The sequence below is a fragment of the Drosophila grimshawi genome, unplaced genomic scaffold, assembly GCF_018153295.1.
Source record: "Drosophila grimshawi isolate 15287-2541.00 unplaced genomic scaffold, ASM1815329v1 contig_1377, whole genome shotgun sequence".
Taxonomy (NCBI): Eukaryota; Metazoa; Arthropoda; class Insecta; order Diptera; family Drosophilidae; genus Drosophila; species Drosophila grimshawi.
The window spans coordinates 13,577,547-13,594,979 of NW_025062900.1; the positions used below are offsets into that span (position 1 = coordinate 13,577,547).

The 17,433-nt window shown below is 40.1% G+C and overlaps 3 protein-coding genes across 8 annotated transcripts; 1 reads left to right on the forward strand and 2 right to left on the reverse strand.

Annotated features, from left to right (window-relative positions):
• Positions 1 to 3,785: 3,785 nt before the first annotated feature.
• Positions 3,786 to 7,366, forward strand: LOC6562960. 3 transcript variants are annotated; one of them, XR_006246594.1, is made up of 3 exons: positions 3,786 to 6,621; positions 6,992 to 7,132; positions 7,194 to 7,360. XR_006246594.1 is itself a non-coding variant. In XM_032736648.2 (2 exons), exons 1-2 carry the CDS (start codon positions 3,859 to 3,861, stop codon positions 6,138 to 6,140), a joined length of 2,187 nt encoding a protein of 728 aa, XP_032592539.1. In that variant the 5' UTR covers positions 3,787 to 3,858; the 3' UTR covers positions 6,141 to 6,190. The 3 variants fall into 3 exon arrangements, 1 of the variants encoding a protein (XP_032592539.1); XR_006246595.1 differs by having other exon boundaries at positions 6,606 to 6,632; positions 7,194 to 7,366; XM_032736648.2 differs by lacking the exons at positions 6,992 to 7,132; positions 7,194 to 7,360 and having other exon boundaries at positions 3,787 to 6,025; positions 6,121 to 6,190.
• Positions 7,367 to 7,383: 17 nt separating this feature from the next.
• On the reverse strand, positions 7,384 to 12,167 carry LOC6561990 (translocation protein SEC62). 4 transcript variants are annotated; one of them, XM_032736055.1, is made up of 5 exons: positions 12,011 to 12,112; positions 9,677 to 10,513; positions 9,352 to 9,621; positions 9,275 to 9,311; positions 8,138 to 8,193 (listed from the first exon to the last, which is right to left on the reverse strand). In XM_032736055.1, exons 1-5 carry the CDS (start codon positions 12,044 to 12,046, stop codon positions 8,138 to 8,140), a joined length of 1,236 nt encoding a protein of 411 aa, XP_032591946.1. In that variant the 5' UTR covers positions 12,047 to 12,112. The 4 variants fall into 4 exon arrangements, with proteins under 4 accessions (XP_032591944.1, XP_001988263.1, XP_032591946.1 ...); XM_032736053.1 differs by having other exon boundaries at positions 7,384 to 8,193; positions 9,275 to 9,621; positions 12,011 to 12,167; XM_001988227.2 differs by lacking the exon at positions 12,011 to 12,112 and adding an exon at positions 10,833 to 11,076 and having other exon boundaries at positions 7,384 to 8,193; positions 9,275 to 9,621.
• A 520-nt stretch (positions 12,168 to 12,687) lies between these two features.
• LOC6561533 lies at positions 12,688 to 17,202 on the reverse strand. The gene is made up of 4 exons (XM_032735797.2): positions 16,564 to 17,202; positions 16,146 to 16,508; positions 14,274 to 15,947; positions 12,688 to 14,205 (listed from the first exon to the last, which is right to left on the reverse strand). Exons 1-4 carry the CDS (start codon positions 17,192 to 17,194, stop codon positions 12,713 to 12,715), a joined length of 4,161 nt encoding a protein of 1,386 aa, XP_032591688.2. The 5' UTR covers positions 17,195 to 17,202; the 3' UTR covers positions 12,688 to 12,712.
• Between the last annotated feature and the right edge of the window lie 231 nt (positions 17,203 to 17,433).

Genomic DNA, 17,433 nt, shown 5'->3' on the forward strand with positions numbered 1-17,433 from the left:
CTGTTTTTGGCTTTCTAGAACCTTAGTGAAATATAAGCAATTTGAATGCTTTATTTATTTATTATGGATATGCGCGAAACGGGGACATTTATCGATAAAATAAAGTAAACTTTTTCTGCGCGCGATTGACGATAATTTATACTCCAAATTTAAAGGGTTTAGTTTATATAGCCTATGAGATCTGTTTTTCACACAGAGGTGCAGTAAGTCAGAGGAATATGGCTAACTGGATTCAGCTGATTCAGCTTCCTGATCAAGAATGTGTATACTTCATTAGGTCGGAAATGCATTCTTCTGCCTGTCACAAAACCATTAAATGCTGTTTAATCATTTTTAATGGATTCCTATAGTATATGTATTCATGATCAACACCAATCATATCAGCACCAGCTGGAGCCTTTTTCCAAAGAGTACAAACTAGGATAAAGGACTTTGAATGGTGAACTCGCGAACTCCCACGACCACTCTGCACTAAAAAAAAATCAGCTACATAATTATGAACAAAGGACAAATGCAAAAACTCTTTTGTTAGCATCGAGCCAAGTGTATGTGTGTGTGTGGGAATGTGGCATTATTTGTTGAGTGCTTTTCAAGGTTGTCACACTACATAAGAGACTCGAGTCAGAGCCGGTGTACCTTTTCAATACATCTGACAACAATTTCCACTTAACGTAACAAACTTCGAATGACATCCGGAGCCAGAGCGAAAAACTGCAGAGGCTGCATATAAAATTCTATTAAAGAAGTAACGTTCAAAACACACATAACCGCCCCAGGGCGTGACGGCTACGCATGCGTGGCAGCAACATTCGGTGCCACAACAACACAGCAACTTTTCCCTTAATGCCGCTCGCAGGTAGCATCTTGAATTATGAAATGTACAAACAGTGTTAAATAAGTAAACAGCTGGTGCGTTGCACATTCTGCACAGATGCTTTCTGATGCATGCGCCACATGCCCAGACACACACAAACAAAAAAAAAACAACACACATTTACAAGTCACGTGGCAGCTACACTTACAGCAGGATTGAGCTGGAGCAGACTTTTATATTGTATGGCGATTCAGCCAGCTAGCCAGGCAGAAAAAAAGTGCTAGGCCACTCCCCAATCCCTGCGGGGTTGCCTAAATAAATACAAGAGGTGTACACTTAAAAAAAAACAACACTTTTCTATCAATTATTGCAAAATTTATAACTATTTATTTGTACAAAATATGTAAAAGATACTTGGCATTTTAAAGAACATTTTGTTTCCAATTTTTATCTCACATAAATAAAAAAATTAAATCTGATAGAAATGGGAAAATTATGCTATATATAACCAATCTAAGTGAATTTATTAATTTAGCATAACTAATATTAAATCTAAAATAAGAAAACAGTTCACTTTTATATGTATTATTTGATCGCAGAAAGCTCATTTTTCTTAGTGTATTTACTTGAAAAATACGCTAAACCATAGCGGAAATTGTTTTAGTTTAAAATGGCGAAACTTTTTAATTTCAATTAAAATTCAGTCTAATCCTTAGGAGGTGCATCTAAAGCTGTCTCAACTGATTGTGGCAACCAGCGGATACAAAGCCTTTTTTGGCCAATTCTTTGCCATTCAATAGAAACCAATCTATCTCGCATCTTAACCTCGTGCAAAAGAACTGCAACTTCAACCGATAGCTTTTAAAGTCCTTCAACCATTTATTGATTGATTTTTGCATTTTCAGGAAAATTCATTGCCAGACCACGACCACGCCTCTTTTGTGTGTGCGCGTGCATCCAATTGCTGGCACACATTAAATAACCGCTGCCCATTTGCGTTTTAAATGCTGGTCAAGCGCAATAAATGCCAAGTAACAACAACCAGTAAAGCGAAAACCTACCAACCAAAACAAAAAATTGTTAATAAATAAAAGCACAGTAAAGGAAACGTAAAGGAAACGTACTGAAGAATGCAAGGACGAAGTAAAAATTGCTGCAGAGGAACGCTAAAAGTATTCCAGTGAAAATACATTAAAATACCAGCGCCAGCAACAAAATCATTTTGCTGCACCCACTTTCCCCCACTCCAGCAATATCAGTATCTATCGCAGTAATTCCAATATATATACATACATTTTAAAACAGTGCACGATTAAGCGGCAATATGATAGGTTCATAGACGGTCCACAACTAATATGACCCATACATATATTATATTAAAAAAACGAGTATTTTTATGGGCAATAACTCGCATAAATCCTCAAAAGCTGACTTGCAATTCAAAATGAACGCACGAACGTGCACAGTGGTCGTATAACGACTTGGATTTATAATTTATAGTTATGCTTGATTTGGGTACAGACTTGGATTCGTATATAAATTGGGCATCGGACGCTCGAAACTATGCAACGCCTTTTGCTATCCAATGAGCCGGAAATGCACAACAACATTTAACACAATTTTTGAGGCCAATGCGCTTTTAATGCGTTCTTTGACTTTCTACGTGCTGCAAGTCAAAGGGAGGATTTGAAGCCAGGCGGACTATCAAAGAATTGGCCAGCGAAATATTGCAATAGCATATGAAAAGTATTTGCTGCATGAATTGCATCGATCGGGCAAATTTATTAAAGATTTCAAATTATTGTCCGAAATAATATATAATATTAATAGAAAAATAAGAACACTTGGAATATTGAATAAATATTAAATTGAATATACTAAATGTACTTCGATTTAAGATGTTGGAATTCGCTGAAAATAATTTTACATTCAGCATAATAATTTATAATAACAATCAATTTGAATATAAATAACAAAAATAATTTTAAAAATCCTAACTGATGTGCAGCATAATAATTTGTGCTTTGATTAATAACAATAATCGATTAGACTGTAGACAAAAAGTTGTCTTAGTGTTCTTAATTAAATTATTAATTGTAATTTAATTTGTAAATAAATATTCCACATTCATTTTTTTAATATTTATCATCTAATAGCATTAATTTGAACTAAGAATTCATAATGTACACTCAGTTTTCAACTTGTGAAATAAAAACATGTCTAACATGACAAAACACTTAGATTCACATGCAACTGGCTTATACACACATACATATGTGTATGTATATATGTGGGTGCATATGTGTGTCCTTAACACAGTTAAGCAATCAATAAAAATCAGTGCAACCAAAAATGTCGCCGGTATAACGGGTTTGTGTCCCGAGAAATAAACTTTGGGATTTTGAATTGAACAAAACAAAAACAAATTAAACTTAAAAAATCTGGGCTCTTTCAGCTTAGCAGTGACTTCACAACAATAAAAAAATATTAAGTAAATGTATGAAAGACCCCACAAAGTGAGTGAATGTTTTAAATTTAATTAAAGGTAAACAAAAAAATGTAAGAAGGAAATAGTAATTCGCGAAATCATCGAAATAGATGGAAAAATCGACTTTTGCAAATCAAAAACTTCAATTAACATATCTGAAATACGCATAAGTTCAAACTGTGATCATAACTTAAAACATAAGAATATTTTATGAATCACATGCTTTAAGAAAATTTGTCGTGTTTTCATAGTTTGTTAAAAGTGGGGAAATCATATATTATTTGAGCTTTTTGTATTGTTAACATATCAAGATAAATACATACAAATTCTCAGAACTCAGTTTTGATACCCTGGACTCCAATTTCGTATTTGTATGGGCAACACAGTTTGCTTTGTATTTGAAAAAAAAGATTATGTTCTCAAAACAAAACACAGTAAACTGTTTAAATCGATACCTGCTCGTTTTCGAATACGGCTAGCAGTCATTTAATTTCTGGAGTTTTCCCAACGCACCGAAATAAAATAAAATCCTCGAATCGTTTCCGATTGCTCGCAAATGTTTCGCTTCTACGAACTCTACTCGCTGTACCTGAAGAAAATGTCCCGTTTCGGAACAACGCCGACTTGGTGTCTATGCGAGAAACTGCCGCGGTCAATCCTGCACATTGCTCCGACTCCCGATGTTTGGTGCAAGGTGTGCGGACGACGTCGTCGACCACGCGCTTACGCCAGCTCCTCCAGCGATGAGGAGGAGAAAGCAGCGGAGCGACGTCGTGCCGAGGAGGAAAAGGCGCAGCCGGGCTTAGTGCACGCCAAGAAGCCACAACTCAAGTCAGTGGCAAAATGCAGATACAGCAACAATAAAGTTAATGTGGGTCGCACTGGACATTATCGCAAGCCGCAGAGGATGCAGCCCAAAGGCAAGGATGGAGATGATCCAGCCACAGGAAATTTGCTAGAAATTGACGCGGAGGCAAAGGCATCCACACCGCCAGCATCGACACCAGCTCGGAAAACGACCGAATCCTTGTGGCATCTATCCAGCAGTGATATGCCCAACCTGGAGGCGATTGCACCCGATATAGTCAATCGACCGGTGCATCTGCGCCAGCGTCAGCCCGTCCAACATGAACAGATCTTTTACAGCGAATTTATACCACTGAATCATCCCATTACGAATGTGGCAAGTGGCGCCATCTCCAAGCGGCAACGTCACGTCTTTGGACGACCTTTACCTCGACACTGCAGCCGTCCGCTGCCGCCGCTCTCCGAGATTCCAACCCGGCAGCAGATAGTGCGAGCCAAAGGCGGCGGCTTGGCGTCTAAAGATATTCATGTCGCTGATGCAGTCAGTCAGTTCGAACCATTTGACAGCTACGATGGACCCTCGGAGGATGCGCTGGTTGTGGACAGCGCCTGGCTTGTGCTGCATCAGTCCAACGCATCGCAGATGGCGCAGCGAATGTATTTGCCACGCACACAACACTTCGAGTTGGAACCAAGCAGCAGCAGCAACTCCACATCGTCACCCTTTGACGAGCCCACAGCTCCGCCGGCAGATCCTCAGGCCGCTACTGTGATCGCTCCATTGCAGCCGGACAGCAGTGCATCCAGCAGCAATTCGAGCAACAGCAGCAGTCTGAAATGCTCCACTCCCCGACCAGAGTCGGCCTGCAGTCGTGGCGGAGAGGTGCCCGCCTACGACGATCTGCTGGCCATTGAGGGTACGGATAAAATGTTGTGGAACACACCAACGAATCCAATAATTAAGAACGAAATGACTGAGCTAACCCTAATGACCGAACAGGACAAACCCGCTGAAAGCCATCAATCAGCCTCCGTTCAAGTAATCACCGAAGCCGGCGACAGACAAGACAAGACTCCAACGAAAAACGTTGAAGAAGACACTCCTTTGTCAGATCCAAATCATTCCAATGACATGTCAAATGAATTGCCTTTAAATTCTTCAAATAAATCAGCAGGTGATGCAAAGTATTTCAAGCGTTTTCCCAAAAACGGAAACAATTCCAAAGTATGCCGCAAACTTCGTGCTCATCGAAAAAGGGGGGATGTAGTCGAATCGGCAGGGCAAATGCCAAATAGGCAATCAATGTGGTCTGTAATCAGTGATTTATTCGTACCAGTCTCGGGCAAAACAATTGCATCGGGCGATGGCGATGAACTGAAGCCCTTGAAAGGTGCACAGAAAATAGACTATGGCACCATGAAGCCATCGGGTCCAAAGCCAAATATCAGCAAAAAAAAGTGCTGCCCAAAATGTGGCTTGAATAAACGAAATGAGAACACCTTGCCAAAAGCTTCCTCAACAATAAATCGAAATGGAATCCACAAGCCCAGCTGTATCTACCATACATCGACAGATACCAATTTCAATAATTCTAAAACTAGATACACAAAGAACTTGGACTTAAAAGCTAAAAGAAGACAAAAATCTGAATCTAAGCAAAAAATATCAACTATTAGCATTATCAAATCGGATGAACTTAGAAATGATGTCGAACCAATTGTCAAATTGGAACGGGCACAATCCTCTACAAATTCCACAAATTTCGAATCATGTTTCGGATATACAACTCCGAAGGTTAAACTTTCCAAAGAAACTGTAGAGGTGCAGCCTCTTAAGAATACAAAAACTTTAGATGGGCAGAAGCAACTTGGATGTCAGAAAACGAAATCCTTTGAACGAGTTCAATATGCATGCAGTGAGTTAATGCTACCCAAAATGGTGTCCTTCACCAAAAATGTGACCTGCAATGGACAGATTATAAGACATTTTCTAAGCCCTGCTATTACAAAGGAACCTTTGGACATCTTTGAATTTCGAACTCCAGATATACAAGCAAATGAAATGTTCGATTTTCTAAAGGTTAAAGATAATCACAGCGCTGAGTCGGACAACTGGGAATCATTTGTTGCAGAGTACGCAAGTTCTCAGCTAACTGAAGAATCATCTGAAAATGGTATATTCAGGAAAATGCATAAACCAAAAATATCAAAGCTTCCTGCTTGGCCAGCTCATCCATTCAAGCACAGAAAGCGGCATATTAAATATAAGCCACTGCAAATCAGCGATGAAAATATGATTATTGAAAGCAAGCCACAAGAATGCAATGCTAAGCAGAAAAAAACCCTAAGGAATCGTAAAAGTGGCAAGAATAATGACTTGTGGATAGCAAATGATTTGGTGCAACAGAAAATCAATGAAATGATGACGAAGCCTATTAGGCTGCTAACCTTTAATTAGTCAACGTTATCATTGTAGAAAAATATACATAGAAGTAATATTCAATTCAGAAATGTAATGATTAAGTACGAAATAATAACTAGCATTTGATTTAAAAATACTAAATACAATTAATAGTGATTTTGGAAAAATTCGACCTGCCTAAAAAGTATTTAAATTTATATACTTTGTTGTATTACTGAATAACGTTCCATAAATACTCATCTTAAAAAAAATAACAAGAATTTCAAATAGTCAATTTTGTATCACACATATATATATTTTTTAAATGCATTTAAAAAATTAACATGAGTTTCAGATAATTTAAGTAGTCTGCCAATTAAAGTAACCAAATTTATTTTAGAAATATCAGCTCAGAGCATAATCAAAATAGTTAAGATTATTTATTTATTGTATGGTATACTATATTTGATTTATTTTCCAGAAAATGTGCACACCAGTGGAATTAAGGAAAATGGCAGGAGCACCTCAAGTACATTATCGAAATCCTGCAGCTGCCTTGCTTAGTGGCTGTGCCACCATAACCTTTTGGCTGATATATTGGATGGCATATTGTCTGATTTTGGTGAGTATAGTTTGGATATTGTAATTTGTTTGTTATTAAACTGTTGTTTCCAATTTACCAGTTAGCCGGTGTCGTTGTCGTATTTGGTTTGGTCCTTCCACGCTATGCCTGGTATTTGTTGAATTATTTGCTAGGCCAATATCATATCGAGCGGCAGTTTAGCGACGAGTTATAGACAGTACATATATATTTTCTATCTTAATCATATTTATAACGGAATAAAGTCGATTGTAATTGAAACGAGCGGTGTGTTTATGATTTCTCACATCAGAATTGCCTAGCTTTATTTAATTTAATAATTAGGTGTTTACACTACTAATTTCAATGCTATTTTTTGCTTTAATTACATTTAAAGTAAATGATCGTACATTAAATATATTGTATGTGTATATATTTATTCATAAGTATATTTATATATGTATAATCATAATCATGCACATCATAAACATTATTATCAATAGCAATCGTTGCTTGCACTCAATTAAAAAAAACAAACACTGAGCTGCACGCAAATTTCTATAAAATGTATAATATTTAAAGTTAAAAACAATTTGAGAACTCATTTGCCATTACTTAGCAGTAAACAAATATAGCAAAAAAATAAAATAAAAACAAAACACAAAACCAACTGCAACTGCAACTGCATTTAGCGAAATGCTTCGCATAATATTTGCTATTTCAATATATGCATAATGGTAGGAAATGTCGTGTATTCAGGCACAATATCAAAAAAATTAAATCATTTACAGATTCAAAATACAAATAAATCTGAATTTCTATTTGTGGACATTTGCGTAATGTGCGGAAAAGCCCGACACATATTTCATCTGTTTGGAATCAACATGAATTGTTGTTGTTCTTGTCAGTTTGTCTTATCAATTAGCTCGCAATGGATGTTGTGTTTATTTAAATACAGTAAGCTTCGAATTTGTTTGAGTTGCTGTTGTTTTTCATTTTATTTCGCCGCTCAGTTGCCAGCAACGTTTTGCACTTCACTTGAACTAATTATTTCGTAATCTTTGCTCGAGCTCTCCGAATCCGATTCCGAGTTGCGTGGCGTGCTGCAAAAAGAGAACGTTTTTAGATTGAATACAACACTCAACAAGCTCATAACGAAAACAGATCATAATATAAACAACGCAAATTTGATATAAAAAAAATAAAAATAAATAACTTTTAGCCAAACATTGTGAAAGATTTATATGAGGTGTGTGCGTGTGTGTGTTTGTGTGTGTATGTGTATGTGTGTGAAAAATTAAACTTATAAAACTTACTCAGTTAATGGGTTAATCTTGATATTTGATATCCACACTCTACGAAGAAGCTCAAACTCAAGGAATCAGAACAGACTGTAATCGAACTGCTTGAATGAGTTTCAATGGCAAATGGAATGGATATGATACATGGAATTGGTTGGAAATGTTGTGAGCCAATTCCAAAATGCTCTGCATGCGATATGATTTCAATATACATAATTACAAGTATGTACAGGTTGGCACAAAGTCATTTTACTCAGATTAACTAATCATTTTATTCCTATATTTTAAAATATTAAACATTGTTTTCTCAAAACTGATTAATTTCATTTTTCCATTTAGAAATCCTTTTGAGTATATCATTATGTATATTTTTCTTAGTTCATTTTATTTAGGCTTACATTACCTGGCTACAAAAATAGCTGCAATTAAAATTAATTGTTATAAAATAGTTATTTTTCTGTGTCCTGTTGTTTTTTAATATATTCCTGTTACCATACCAAGTTTTATAATGATATTAACCGTAGCTTAAGCAAAAGTTGGCCAACCACATTTGTTCACAAGCTTGAGAACCAACTACCAATTGAGTGAGTTATGAATGAATGACATGCTTTAAAAGAATTAAATGAGAATCAAAAACAAAAAAATATAAAAAAATTCGCAAAACGAACTTATGAGTAATAAAAGTTAATACATATTGAAATCATACAATATATAATTTATTAAGGAACAGAAATGTACACAGGTAACATCTAAAGTTAAGCTGACTTGAATTGCGTGTTAACAACAAACTCAAGGCCAATAATATATTATACGTTCAAATTCGAGCAATGCTTTGAAAAACGAGATTCGTTCGCTTCAAAAATCAAATAAGCGTCCTGCTTACCCAGCTTTGGTATCCTTGGCTTGCGCCATTGTATCCGCTTGCGGCGGTGAGGTCTCCGCTCCCTCACCATCTGCCGCCTCATCATCATCCTCGTCGTACTCATCGGCGCCAACTTGGCGACGTTTGCGCACCTCCATGTCGGCATCGTGCTCTTTGATTAGCTCAATTTTCTCGGGTTCCAGTGGCAACGAATCCGCATCTGCATCACCATCAGCGTCACCATCTGCATCGACAGCCGTATCCTCCTCACCGTCACTGTCCTTGTCCTTTTTCTTTGATTTTGATTTGGATTTCTTGTCGGATTTAGAGCCAGATGTGGATGCAGATGCATCAGTAACATAATTGCTCTATAGAATTAAGTCAATTAGTTGAGTAATTTGAAGACGTATTTCGTACACTTACCTCATACAGTGGCCAGAAGGAGGCAAAGAAGCCAACATCCTCAGTCAGATTCGGAAAGATCCAGAAATGCAGTTTGCCGCCAGTCAAGGCCCAAACGATAGTGAACACAATCAGACGAATAATGGTCAGTGTCAATATGAAGACGAGGAAGCCCGCTGCTGCAATGGACAAATAGTAAACGCCTTGGCGCAACTGTGGCGGCCACAACGGGAACAGGCAAATGCCAATGGCGCCGAGCAGCAATGTGAAGCCAATGATCCAATAGTGCAGTGGAATGGGATCGTAGATCCACACATATGCCTCCGACCCGTCAACGAATATTTGCTCGGGATGCATGTCCAGTCGAATTTTACGTTTCTTCTTTTCCTTCTTATCAACGGCGGCGGCACTGCCGGCTTGTGCTGCATCGCCATCTGCTTCCAAATCGGTATCCTTTTTGTCCGACGATGAGGACGACTTCACATTTCCCTTGCCGCTTGCGTCCGTTTTATCCTTTTCCTTGTCCAGCACTTTGCTGGACTCTGACTTCTTCTCGAGCTTGCCACGCACCTCGTCCAGCGTAACGGGCACCTTTTTGGCGCGATGGAAAAACTTATGCTCCAACATAATGTCCAAGAACTCGATGACCTGCTCGCGTGTGGTGAACAATGCATTATCGCCCTCGGCGAATTTGGACTTCAGCAGACCATCGATCGCTTTGCTCGAAGTGAAGTACTCGACAACGTGACTCAGAAACTTTGTCTTCTTTGTCTTCACATTCTTTTTCAGCCATTTAGCAACGCTCTTCTCATCCTTCGATGGCTTATCAACCTTCTGCTCTCCGGGCTCGGTGTATTCCTAAAATAAGCAAGCGAATCTTTATAGTTATATTGTTTAAAATAACAACTTGCATACAGCAATTCTTATTTCTTATTATTTAAAGTTTGTATACTAGTCTTTTTAACATGTATACTGATTTATTTGCATAAACTGAATAAGGTCTCGAAAAAAATAATAGCTTGAAGCAACTTTTACTTTTAGCTTTACTTTCAGCCAACGGATTTAGGCCACGACATCAATTCGTATTTCATCACACTGTCGATCGCTCAACATATGCACACGTTTACATACGTAGATTCATCAGTAATAAGAATAATCATAATTATAATAATTATACCGTGCCGTCATCGAAGATTTCCTGTTCTTCTTCCGCCTCAATCTCAGCTTGTTCCCTCTCAGAATGGTGCTCGTCCTCTCTCATTTTTGTGGAAAATGTTGCACTTGCAATGTGTGTAGTGTATTAAGGAAAATAGAACGCATATGCAATGCCAAAAATAAGAGCAGCAGATTTTTTTATTTTTCTTTTGTGTTTAGTTTTTTCCGAGCTGTGACGTGTTGCAATCGCTAAGCGAGTCTAGAAAGTATTAAATATGAGCAGTAACAGTAAAGAGGCAACTGGCAGCTGGCTGGTCAAACGAGTGCCGATCCGATCCACACATGGCTCACGATCTACTCACACATCAATCTCTACACTTGTGTATGTGTATATATATATATTGCTTGGTACTTTTGTCGTTGAAACTTTCCCCAACAACAGCAATAACATTGAGCCAAGCGCAAAAGCAAAAGCCACAACAGAATACGAACGAAACCGCTGATAACTGGGTGCACCTGAGAACAAGCAAGAGAGAGAGAGAGAGCAAGCGAGTGGGCAAGCGATCACAGTCTTACAACAGACGGCTGCAGATTGTGCAGAGCTTTACAGAGCGAGAGCGCGCTAACAAAACTGCTGCTGCTCACGCATACATCCAAATATTTGCTCACTTTAAGCAACACTGGGTGTTTCAACGCAAACTTTTCACTTGATACACTACGTTGCCAGATCTGCTCAAATATTACAAGCTCTTACAGCAAACACAGCTGTTTGATTATGCGATCTACGACTTGGAAGGGGGTAAGTGGAATACACAGCAAATATAAGTTAATAATAGCCGGGGGTGCATGCATGCAGGGGGGCATTAGACAGTGCACGCATACACACACACAATATACGCACATACATACATAGGGAATCACAACATGCAAATGCAGACAGGCCGCATGGCAGCACATAATACATCAAATGTAAGCTGCAACCGTTTGGAAAACAACTCAAATGGCCTTTTTTCAGTTCACATTGATAGTTTTTTTGCGTTTTGTTTGATTTTTCGGTCCATCGAACGCTGCAAAATGAAAACAAACACGCCAATTGGACTGTGCAATACACACACACACACACATCTGTGCTCATCGCGTTAATTTTGTTTTTGCGTCGCACTCTGACAATTTTGAGGGCCCATCGAGGCAGGAACTTACATCTTTACGGCGACGTGTTCGTTTCTTTTCCGACATTTTCCTGTCAAGTCAAACGCAATTTGAGGATATTTTATTAATTAATTACAAGTATTTCTATTTGATCTGCCACACACGCACGACAAACTCACAAGAGTACGGCAAGAGGAAGATCCAAATTGTACAAAGTAAATATGAAATGCACCAAAAAATACCAACAAAAATACTACGATTTTCGAGCATGTGCATTTTTTTATTAGACTAGTAAGCAGCACACATCGCTAGTCTGATAATAACTATTGATAGCAATCAGCAAATGCTCGATTTTAAATATATTTTTAGCGTATGCTTTTACGCAATTAAACTGCAATTTATAAAAAATACTTTATTATATCAATTATAATATAATTAAATTTATACAGGCATAATACAAATGTGTATTAACTAAACCTCATAAGAAATATAAAGTTTTCTTCATTTTTTAAATTGAAATTGAATTTTTAATTCAATTTGGTTGATTGACTTTAGTTGTCATTAAATAAATAAAATTGAAAATACGTAATGAAAATCGAAAAAAAGGCTTCATCAATTTTCTGAAGTTCTGATTTAATTGTCAATTAGAAAACATAAATTTAAATACATAAGTTTAATACAACACACATAAAATGAACACAAAGTTTGAAAATTACAATTTAGCTTAACAAAAAAACGGAATATTAAAAATGATTATTGACGAAATTTACATTTCCTGAGAATAACGTGCTCGAACAGAAAGTGAACGAAATTGGTAAGCACACAGCTGAAGATGAACATGAGGACCAGGTCGTAGTAGTCCACCAGAGTCTTGCGATCCTCGTAGACAGTGTTGGGCGTCGTGCGTCCCAAGCAGCAGGCACAGATGCAATATGTGACCATTATTTTGGTCACAAAAATGGAAACGCGCTCGGCACGCGTCAGATTGTCGTGGACGGCGCTTTCCCTCCACTTGCCCGTCAGCGGCTGCCACAGGCCCCAGTTGATCCACTGCCGCTCGTATTCGGAGATGAAGCGACGCCGCCAACTCTCCACGGCATTCTCATCGCCCACACGAATCAACACCGCCGAGCTGAGAAATATGATCTTCTGACGCACCCAGCGATGCACGATAAAGACCTGAGTGAGCTCAGTCTGCAGATCCATAAGCTCAATGCGCCGCAGGAACCAGGTCGGATAGCGTCCCCCACTGTCGTGGGAGACGGCAATGCGGGTAGGGATGCGTATGTCACGGGTGCGCAGCCACAGGATATAGGTGGAGTTGCGCGTCAGCTTGGGATGTTCCGGGTCCTGCATCAGCGTGAACTGCAACTCCGTTCGCTGCGTTGTCTGGAAGATGATGCGAACTGTGGCCGTTGTCAACGCATTAATGCGTCCCCCAGTCTTGATGAACACCAACAGATCGTGCACATCCCGATGGGCATTATCCTCCAAGCCGGTCATATCGCAGACGACCGTCTGGCAGGGCCGCCCATTGCGGTAGATGTATAGTGCGATCAGCCACACCAACAAGAGGAGTATCGCAAGGAAAAAAATGGCCACAAATTGCCAATTAGTGCTGATGGCCATATTATAATTGGCGGGCACAACAATGGCGGGCACATGGAACACATAGCTGGTGTAGGTGCCCAGCACTGTGCATGTGCAGTACATCGAATCCTTTCGCGGAAACTCCAGTCCGGGCAGGCAATGGGTGTGCGACCAGCGCTCCTTCCCCTCGCCAAGCGAATACATCCAATAGTCACAGCTGCGCAACTGAATGGCAAACGAGTAGAGAGCCGGTCCACCGGGTATTGGCGTTGACTCATAGTCCTCATGGGTGTATTCACTGTCGACCTGCACCGCCAGATAAACACGATGCCAACTGAAGCAATTGTTGCGCAACAACAGCGTTGAATTTCTTGAATCGGCCGGCACAACGCAGCCCTCCTTCCTAATCGCCTCACTCATCTTCAGCGGTGTCTCATCCAAAATGAGCAGCGCTCGCAATCGATGGGTTGTGTGCTGGAAGCGCACTACCATCATGGAATGATCATCCAGATTGGTTCGATAAACGCGCACTTCCTGCATCATCTGGAGCTGCTCGTGCTTCTGGAAATTTACATATTTGCCAGTTTCACCAACAGAATCCTCAGTATCCTCGTCGTCATCGTCAAACCAGATTCGTCCCTGGCTGTGAGCATTCACTGCAATCAAAAATAAGAATCTTTGCATATTAATATTTATAAATATAGGGGATATTTTCTTTGCTTACTGGAGACCTCCGGATAATCCTGGGCGGGCCTGTACTTGCTAACGACGGTATTGAAGCTCATTTTGCTGTCAGACAAATGAATCTCGTGCTTGAACTTGTCTTCTTGGAAGTATAAGTGCACCGAGAGGAGCACAGCGCTGGGCTGTTTATCTTCCGGATACCACCAGCCCAGCTCGCGTATAGTCGAGACGACCTTGATGCAAACCGAACCGGTGTACGGTTCCATTACCTCGTGGAGCAACTCGGGCCGTGTATACACGGTATGCATCCTATCCCTCGTCTTGGTCACATATGTGCGACCGTACTCCACTTTGAAACAACGGATATCGAGGGCAACGCCAACATCCAAGCCACTCGGCTCATCGGGTTGAATGCCATGTTTACGGGCCATATATAGGAAGCGATAAAGTCGCTCCGTTTGCCACATTGAGTTCAGCCAGTTGAGCGAACGCTGCTTGCAATCCTTATTTTTGTATTTATAGATCCGTTGCAGCAGTAAATCAACTAAATTCTGATCCAGGTTTTCAAAAGTGACGGCATCATTGTAATTATCATAGATCTCTTGCGGTGGCCGTGGTAACTGCTTGCTCAAGCTCCTCATCATGTCGTAGACCATGACGCAGGACATCGTAACATTCATGTACGGCTCCTCGACGAGTGATCTTTGCATTTCGTTTTCGTAAATGCTCGCAAATACCTCGTTTAGCTTGCTCAGCGAACGTACCAAAACCTGTTGACCCCGTGCACCGATGGGCGTCAACTGGACAGCCAATGTTTTCGTTAAAGTTGCCAATTTGCCCAGTGAAGCAAGCGTATATGGATGTGCATCTTCCAAGGCGCGCATCAAAACACTGCCCTTCTCGGGGCTATCGATGTGTGTGGCCACGAATTGAATGTACGCCAGCAGGCGCTTCATGTGACCGGTGGTCGCCAGCTGAAGGACATTGTGCGGTGCCGTTGTTAGATACTCCCAGATCTCTTCCGGTGTGCTCAGTGTCAAATTGGCGAGTGGGATAACCGTAACCGGCACATACTTCTTGCTGCACGTAAGCGAATGATCGCAGATGAAGACCTTAACGCAACGCACATCTTTTGGCAGATGGATGGTACATGCACAATTATGGCATTCAGTTAACAGCATGCGACGTGCATAGAACAAATACACAAGTGGTGCATTGTGCGTCTTAAATTGCTCGCAGCACATGGAGAATTGTGTTTGTGCCTCCACACCTTCAATGGGCTTAATTGAACATTTGCCGTATTTGGGTGGAACATTTTGACGAAGCGTCATCAGCTCACTACCGATGCGTCCATCGGTGGAGCGCACATCCAGTCGGATGGTCGCCACCGATTTCGCCGTGTGTATGTGTGTGGACAGGGTCTTTGTGTTGAGCGTCAGCGCATCCATAACATACCACGAATAGCTGATATCGTGCAGAGTGTGACAGTCGAAGCACTTGGCCAGCAGCAGCACCTTCTTGTTCTCATTGTACTGGCCCAAGGCGCAGTTCGACAAGCATTGCATATCAATATTCAAGGTGCCGTAGCTGACAATGGTGAGGGTCTGGAATGCGTAAGAGGTTTTATTTGGATCATCATCGGCGGTCAGAGTCAGCATGAAAACATATGTTGAGTGTAGCACGAAATAATAGCCGGGTATTGTGAATTTCGGAGCTGAAAATAAGCAAGAGAAATGTCAAAAATACTTTATATATATATTCACACTGACTGCGATAAGTCAGCAACGTAACTAATGACTGATCGAAAAATGTGATGAATCAATTGATAATTGACACGATTCAGCAGTGTGATTAAATCAAATAATTTAAATAATAAATATATATGGTGTATTACTTTGTTAGTTCCGCATACCATTAGAAATGACGCCATGTTGGCAAACTGAATTCGGTATGCCGTCCTGTGGAAAACATTTCCAATTGTAAGTCCTAAATTGCTTCTCTCTTCGCTGTTTGGAGTAATCACGACTATCCGTCCCATCCATGACTACATCGGACATGTATTGCAAATGTTTTTCAACGCCTCCACTAATCACTGCCTGTAGATACTCCGGATGTACCTTCAGATAGCAGCGTGTCGCATATTTCAAGCCATTGAACTCGCCATCAACTCGAATCATGTACAGATTGCGCCACATCTCGAATTTCGTTGTAAAGCGTATTTCGTAGCGCTTCAAAGGGAATAATTTCCGTTGGTCCGTATAGGTTTTCAGCACAGCTGGAAAACAAAACATTGAACAAACTGATGATGTACACAATAATGTAAAACTCACTTATCCCCATCAAATCCATAATAGTCCAAGTTAGAATCGGGCTATCCATATCGCAAGATTTTAATACGTGCGCACTCAAAATGATCGTTCGCCTCACGCTCACAGGTAGTGGATTGTTGGGATTTGAGCAGAGCCTTGTCACAATTAGTGGCACACAATACGGCGGCGCTTTGACGTCTAATTGGATGTTTTCGTTAACGGGTTCAATGCCACGTTTGCTGGGCGCACTGCCTTCCAGTGTGAGTTTGGTGTAGCCCATTTCCCAGAAGGTTGCCATTATCACCACATAGAAGCCGCTTTCGTAGGCCAGCGGTCCTTCTTGAACTATATTATGGCGCTGCAATTCGTCGCTGATTCGATCGCTATTTCGAAATGTGGGCGTCATTGGTGCAGATCCTATGCCTACTTCCTGATACATCAGCAAATATTTTAATGTGCTGAGATGCAGCACTATTGGATACCTTGGATATTTGGCTAAAGTGACCATAACTGCTATCTCCTTTCCGTATGTGATCTTCGTGCTGCAATAGATCTTCATATTTGCCTGCAAGAGCGCATTTTCTCCCTGTCCACTGGCAATCCAAGCGTGCAGCAACAGCACCAACAATAGCCGAATCTTTATGAGCTGCATGATTGTGCTGAAATTCTTGGAATTCAAATTTATTTCACTGGCTAGAAATAACTTTCACCTGGAAATAACTTAGCGAATGATGTTGGATAAACAAAAGCATCGCCTTCTCAGTTCAATAATATTTATCTAAATAATACAATAGACGATTGAAATGTAAAATATTTCCAATAATTAAGCTACTGTCGATTATAGTTAAGAATTACGATTTTTTTATTATTCTTTGTTTTACAACAAAATAC